Source organism: Mandrillus leucophaeus, unplaced genomic scaffold (assembly GCF_000951045.1).
Source record: "Mandrillus leucophaeus isolate KB7577 unplaced genomic scaffold, Mleu.le_1.0 Scaffold129, whole genome shotgun sequence".
Lineage (NCBI taxonomy): Eukaryota > Metazoa > Chordata > Mammalia > Primates > Cercopithecidae > Mandrillus > Mandrillus leucophaeus.
In genome coordinates this window covers 1,409,410-1,415,918 of record NW_012101243.1, presented here as the reverse complement: position 1 = coordinate 1,415,918, position 6,509 = coordinate 1,409,410, and the positions used below count along the sequence as shown (strand labels likewise).

General features: G+C 49.6%; 1 protein-coding gene across 1 annotated transcript in view; it reads right to left on the bottom strand.

The window, feature by feature from the left end:
* Positions 1-6,509, bottom strand: part of LOC105533866 (fer-1-like protein 4) — a gene marked incomplete at its 5' end in the record, with an annotated part of 63,308 nt that overhangs the window by 31,587 nt on the left and 25,212 nt on the right. Inside the window, 7 exon segments of the mRNA XM_011972447.1 lie at positions 1,272-1,433; positions 1,527-1,643; positions 2,071-2,244; positions 2,360-2,494; positions 2,908-3,032; positions 3,162-3,315; positions 4,334-4,486. Of these exon segments, the coding sequence (XP_011827837.1) occupies positions 1,272-1,433; positions 1,527-1,643; positions 2,071-2,244; positions 2,360-2,494; positions 2,908-3,032; positions 3,162-3,315; positions 4,334-4,486 (1,020 nt within the window).

Below are 6,509 nucleotides of genomic sequence, written 5' to 3'. Positions count from 1 at the left end.
GCGGCAGAGTGAGACTCTGTCTTAAAATATGTATTATGGTTTATTTTATTTTATGGTTAAAGGCCATTTTATGGTTAAAGGCCATATATATATGGAATTCCGTATCTATCAATGGATCCTAAGAGAAACAATTTTACTACTGTATTGATGGGTTTATTTTATGTATTTGTAGATATATACATATATACACATATATGTGACAATTTTAGCACAAAAGAGAGAGGAAGAATAGAGCTATATCACAGAAAAGTTTGTATATTTTACTGGAATTAAATTAGTATTAATCTGAAGTAGATTGTGAAATAGTAGTATGCATATTGTAATCCCTAGAGCAACTACTAAGTAAAAATCAACAAATTAAAATAGTACACTAATATAAAAATGTAATAAACATCTATTTAACACAAAAGAAAGCAGTAAAAGAGAAACAATAAATACACAAGACATAGAAAACAAAGAGCAAAATGGCAGATGTAAATTCAACCAATAATATCAATCATAGCATCAAATGTGATCATATTAAATACCAATCAAAAGACAGAGATTGTCAATTGGATTAAAAAAAGAGATGCAACTCCAAGCTGTCTAAGAGATACTTTTTAGATTCAAAGACACATAAAGGATGAAGCATAGGAAAAAATGTATCATGCAAATAGTAATCAGAGAGCTGGAGTAGTTTACCACCAGAGAAAACAGACTTTAATACAAAAAATATTACCAGAGACAAAGAGATATTCTATAATGGTAAAAGGTCAATTCATCTAGAAGATATAACAATTATAAACATATATGCACCTAACAACAGAGCCTCAAAGTACAAAAACAAAAAAGTAATAGAATTGAAGAGAGAAATACACAATTCATTAGTAATAGTTGGAGATTTCAATACCCTATTCTCAATAATAGATAGACAGAAACTAATCAAGGAGGCTTGTTCAAGAGGTCTGAATAACAGTAACGCCTAGAGAGCACCACAAGTCCATGAATTAATCCAGGAATCAGCAAACTGCAGCCCATAGACAGAGTCTGACCTGCTGTCAGTTTTTGTAAATATTCATTTACAATTATCTATGGCTGTTTTCATGCTCTGATGGCAGAGTTGAGTAGTTGCAGCAGACTGGATGGCCCTCAAAGCCGAAAATATTTACTATTTGGCCCATTATAGAGAGTTGGCTGACCCTTGGATCATCTAAGATAACCAGACAGAAAGTCACCATCCACTGCCCTCTTTCATTATTCTGCCCCCCTTGTCCCCTAGCCCATGGCCTCACCACTGTCAGATGCCTGACAAGCTCAGTGAAATTGGGGCTCTCACGGTAGCTGGCCAGGACCTCAGACTCCACACGTTGCCCAGCCACCTCCAGTACAACCTGGGGCTGCTCCACCTCGAACAGATGCACACGACCAAGGCCCCTAAGACCCCAGAACAGCACCTGGGGTCAGGATGTGTAGATTCAGGGGCCTGCACCAGACAAATGGGAACCCAGATGTGGGGGAACAAGGGGGCTTTGAGTGCCTGATGCTACCTCAATACGGAACTCCCTGAGCACTGGGCACACATTGGGTGGAAGGGACAGGCGTCCAGAGTGGGGCTCGACCAGGGGTGCCAGATCCTGGGGCTCCACATCACTGGGCACTGAGGGCTGTAGGAGAGAAACAGTCAGATGGCAAAGAGGAATCAGGCCAAAGGAGGAAAAGCCTAGGTGTGGGGAGGGGATATGGAGAGGTGCTGGTGAAGTATAAATGCTCGGGAACCAACCAAGGTTGAATTGGTTGAAGGGAGGGGGTCTCGGGAAGCAGCTTCATGCAGGAAGGGAGCAGGGTGTCTGAGGCATGCAGGATGGCCCAACAAGGTGAACCTAGCACATGAATACTTGCAATGTTCCTTGGGGTCAAGCGGTCCAATGAGGTGACCTCAGGACAAACCTACAGTCTGTGTTCTCTGGGGATAAGAGACCTGGAGGCTGGTCCTGGGACACACTTATGTTTTATATTCCCTGGGGCTAGATGGCCTGATGGACTAACAAGTTGGGCTAACAGCCTGTGCTAGCCATGCCAGGGCATGCTGACCTCAAGTCGGCCACTGTAGTCCAGTTCAATGAGTTCAAAGACAGCAATGAGCTCTCCGGCTGCCCGTGGTCCCTTCCTCAGGGGGAAGAACTGAAGCTCTGGGCGTTGGTATGGGTCCTCCATCAGCTTTACCCTCGGGGCAGCCAGTGCCCTGCCCAGGAACACAGGGGGGCCCTAGGGGGATCAGGGCAGTGAAGACAAAGGGGAAGAGGCTCAGGAGCCAGGGAAGGTAGGCATCAAGGGGGAAACTCCTGGCCGGGAACCCAGGGAGGGTCCAAGCCACACTCACAAACTTATTGTGGTCAAAGACATTGATGATCACTAATGGAGGCTCCTCCTGCAGATGCTCCCTCCTCCCGTCCACAATCAACTGCTCAAATACCAGGAGTTCATCCCACAGAGGGCTCAGCGTCTGCTCCAGGACCTTGGGGGCCAGAGAAGCGGGTAGCAGCAGATATCAGGAGAAGGCTCCCAACACACATGCCATGTGAGCACCTCTGCTCTGAAGGAATACTTCAAGTAAATGCTAGTCACAAGAAGAGTGAGATGTGAGAAGATGAAAGCATCTTCAGATGGTGTTGCAGCCGACCCCTCCCAGCCCTGCCTACCCATTGCAATTGGCTGCCCTCAAAGTCCAGGCCTAAAGTCAACCCCAGAAAACGACTCCTGAGACCTCCAGTTCTACATCACCTGCTAAATTAGGGCCATCTAGTACCCCATCCTGATACATTGCTCTGCAAACCCAGGCTGGGAGGAGAGGGGCCTTGGGGGAAAGCTCAGACCCACCCTAACTTGTCTCCTGGGTCCCTTCCACCCACACGTCATCCCAGCCCTCACCCGTGTGGTCTGGCACTGGGTAGAGATGAGGACTCGAGCAAAGGGGTCCGAGAGGCCACTGTCGTCTGCTGCCAGCACACCTCGGGCCTGGTACAAGTGAGCCCGGAGTTGGAAGTAGCTAAAGTCTGGGGTGAGGGGCAAGGAAGGTATCATGTTTGCTCAGGGGAACCACTGAAGTCCCCTGACTGAGCCCCCCACCTTGGGCAGAGATCGAGGTGGGCCTTATACCTGCCCTGCCCACCCTCTGCACTCACCGTCCCGGTGTAGGCTGGAGGGCAGTCCGACCAAGGGCTCGGGCAGCAAATCCGGGGGCAACTCAGAGGTGCAGGCCTTGGCTTGCTTGCCCAGGCCGAGCCACAGGAAGAGCTCCAGCTTGGCACAGACCTCACCAGGGGCTGCCCCGGGTGCCTGCATGTGAAGAAGGCATGTCAGGGCCCCAGTGCCTCCTCTCATGACCCCAGCTAGACCTAGCAATCCTGCTTCCCCAGGACACACCTCCACTGCACATCACCACACAATGCCAAACTCCCAGTCCACTCCCTACCTGCCCAGCCTTACCCTCTTTCTGCCCCCCACCCTACGCCATGACCCTCGTGCTCTCACTCCCTACACGTCTTGCCCTAACACTGCCACTTCCTGTACCCCACACCCCCTAACTACACTCTGAGCTCTGCTCTCCCACCTTTGTCCCCTCTACCCTCCACACGTTTACATTCCCCATCCCCAACCCCAAGGGTCACGGCTTCTCCCTGCTAGGGACCCTTTTCGGTATCTCTTCCAGGGACACCTCATTTAGAAATCTTTAGCCTGCAAACCAGCTCCCCTTTTTTTTTTTTTTTTTTTTTTTTGATGGAGTCTCACTCTGTTGTCAGGTTGGAGTGCAATGGCATGATCTCTGCTCACTGCAACCTCTACCTCCTGTGTTCAAGCGATTCTCCTGCCTCAGCCTCCCTAGTAGCTAGAATGACAGGTATACACCACCATGCCCAGCTAATTTTAGTATTTTTACTAGAGATGGGGTTTCACTATGTTGGCCAGGCTGGTCTCTAACTCCTGACCTCAGGTGATCCGCTTGTCTCAGCCTCCCAAAGGGCTGGGACTACAGGCATGAGCCACTACCCCCGGCCAGACCAGCCACACTTGTAAGGGGTGAGACGCACTCTCCGGTTTTTAGTATGCTGCCTATCTCTCAGGGCCTAGTCAGCAAAATGGCCTGTGCAGAACCAGAGTTGGGAAGATTTGGGGTTTATCTGATTTCAAAGCTGCCCCAGGCAAAGGCACAATCCCTTTCTGGTGTTTTGGACAATTGGAAAGCGTTCAGGGGCCCCTAGTTGGGAAGCACAGGCCTCTACCCAAGGCCTATCCCACCCCTGCCCTGTAAGCTCCACTCCACTTCTCCCGGCCCCTCACCTGCAAGCCCCCTCACCGTGAGCATTAGACTCTGGATCTTCCCACAGTCCCGGCCCCGTTCCTCCTCGACCACAGAGAACAGCACATCCTGGGCACGGATTCGGGCCCAGGCCACGCGGCGCCGCCCACTGAGCATCCAGACCAGCACGTCGGGGAGGGGTGGCTGGGGCTGCGGGTGGAGAACTGGTCACGGAGGTGGATCGGGAGCCGACCCCTCCTGCTCTCACAGCTTGAACTGAATGGACCAAATGGCCACTCCAGCTCTGATCTCCCCAAGACAGGGTCTCACTCTGTTGCCCAGGCATGAGTGCAGTGACATGATCACGGCTCACAGCAGCTTGACCACCCAGGCTCAAGCATCCCTCCCACCTCAGCCTCTCAAGCAGCTGGGACTACAGGCACATGCCACCATGCCTGGCTAATTTTTTTATTTTTTGTAGGATGGGGTTTGGCCATGTTGCCCAGGCTTGTCTCAAACTCCTGGGCTTAAGAGATCCTCCTGCCTTGGCTTCCCAAAGTGCTGAGATTACAGGTATGAGCTACCACACTTAGCTTTTTTTTTTTTTTTTTAATTGTGGAAAAATACTTATAAAATTGACCATCATCCTAAACATTTTTAAATGTACCATTCAGGGGCATGAAATATATTCACATTATTATGGAACCATCCTCATCATTCATCCCCACAACGTTTTTCATCTTGCAGAACAGAAACTCTGCCCATTAAACCATACTTCTCCGTTCTCTGCTCTCCATCCCAGCCCCTGGCAGCCGCCATTCTTCTGTGTTTGGATTTGACTATAACAAGTCCTCATATGAGTGGAATCATATAGTGCGTGCCCCTGTGCCTGGCCCAGTTCACTAGGCATAATGTCCTCAAGGCTCATGCACATGGTAGCTGGTGCCAAACTTGTCTCTTCACCTTTCCCTCCTCCTCAGTCTAATCTTCCCGGATGTGCACAGTGTGCACATGTAGTGCCCATCACATCAGCCAAATACCTGAGCTGGTGACACTCTTCTCCTCCAACATCCAATCACCCAGTCCTGGCAGTTTCCCCCTTCTCTTTCTTCCTCCCTGCCCCACTTCAAGACCATCTGCTTTTTTTTTTTTTTTTTTTTTTTTTTCTGTAGCCCAGGCTGGAGTGCAGTGGCACAGTCATGGCTTACTGCAGGCTCAACATCCTGGGCCCAAGCGATCCTCCCACCTCAGCCTCCCAAATCGCTGGGACTACAGGCACACACCACCATGCCTGGAGATGTTTTCATTTTTAAATTTTTTTGTAGAGGTAGGGTCACACTATGTTGTCCAGGCTGGTCTCAAACTCCTGGACTTAAGCAATCCTCCCACCTCAGCCTCCCAAAGTGGTGAGATTATAGGTGCGAGCCACCAAGCCCACCCGAGAGACCATCCACTATTGGCTAGACAATTGTGACAGGCTCCTAAGCAGTCTTCCTGCCCTGAGTCCTCCCTTCCTACCCACTCTGCTGTGGCTGGCTGGCTGACTGCTCACCATCCTCTGAGTATCAGCTGCAATGTTGTCTTTGCAGAGAAGACTTGCCTGACCACCTTACCCAAGCAGGTTCTCCTCCACCCCGTCAGCCTCTGTAACCTCTTTCTTACCAATTCCTGTAGATCATAATTATTTTTCATATTCATTTACAGATGTAGAGTCTGTCTCCCTAGAACATAAGACTCAAAAGGGCAAGGAATATGGCAGGGGCTGACCCCCAGGGCCTAATACAGAGCCTGGCACACAGGAGGACTTAAGATATCATTGAGAGGCCAGGCGTGGTGGCTGAGGACGGGCATAGTGGCTCATGCCTGTAGTCTCAGCACTTTGGGAGGCTGAGGCGCGTGGATCACCTGAGATCAGGAGTTTGAGACCAACCTGGCCAACATGGTGAACTCTAGTAAAAATACAGAAGAGTAGGCAGGCGAGGTGGTACGTGCCTGTAATCCCAGCTACTTGGGAGGCTGAGGTAGGAGAATTGCTTGAACCCAGGAGGCGAAAGTTGTAGCAAGGTGAGATCACACCGTTGCACTCCAGCCCAGGCAACAAGGGCAAAACTCCATTTCAAAAAAAAAAAAAAAAGAAAAAGGAAAAAAAACAAGAATATTCATAGCAGCTTTATTCATACTAGCCAAAAACATGAAACAGCACAGCTGTCCATCAATATGAGAGTGAATAAAC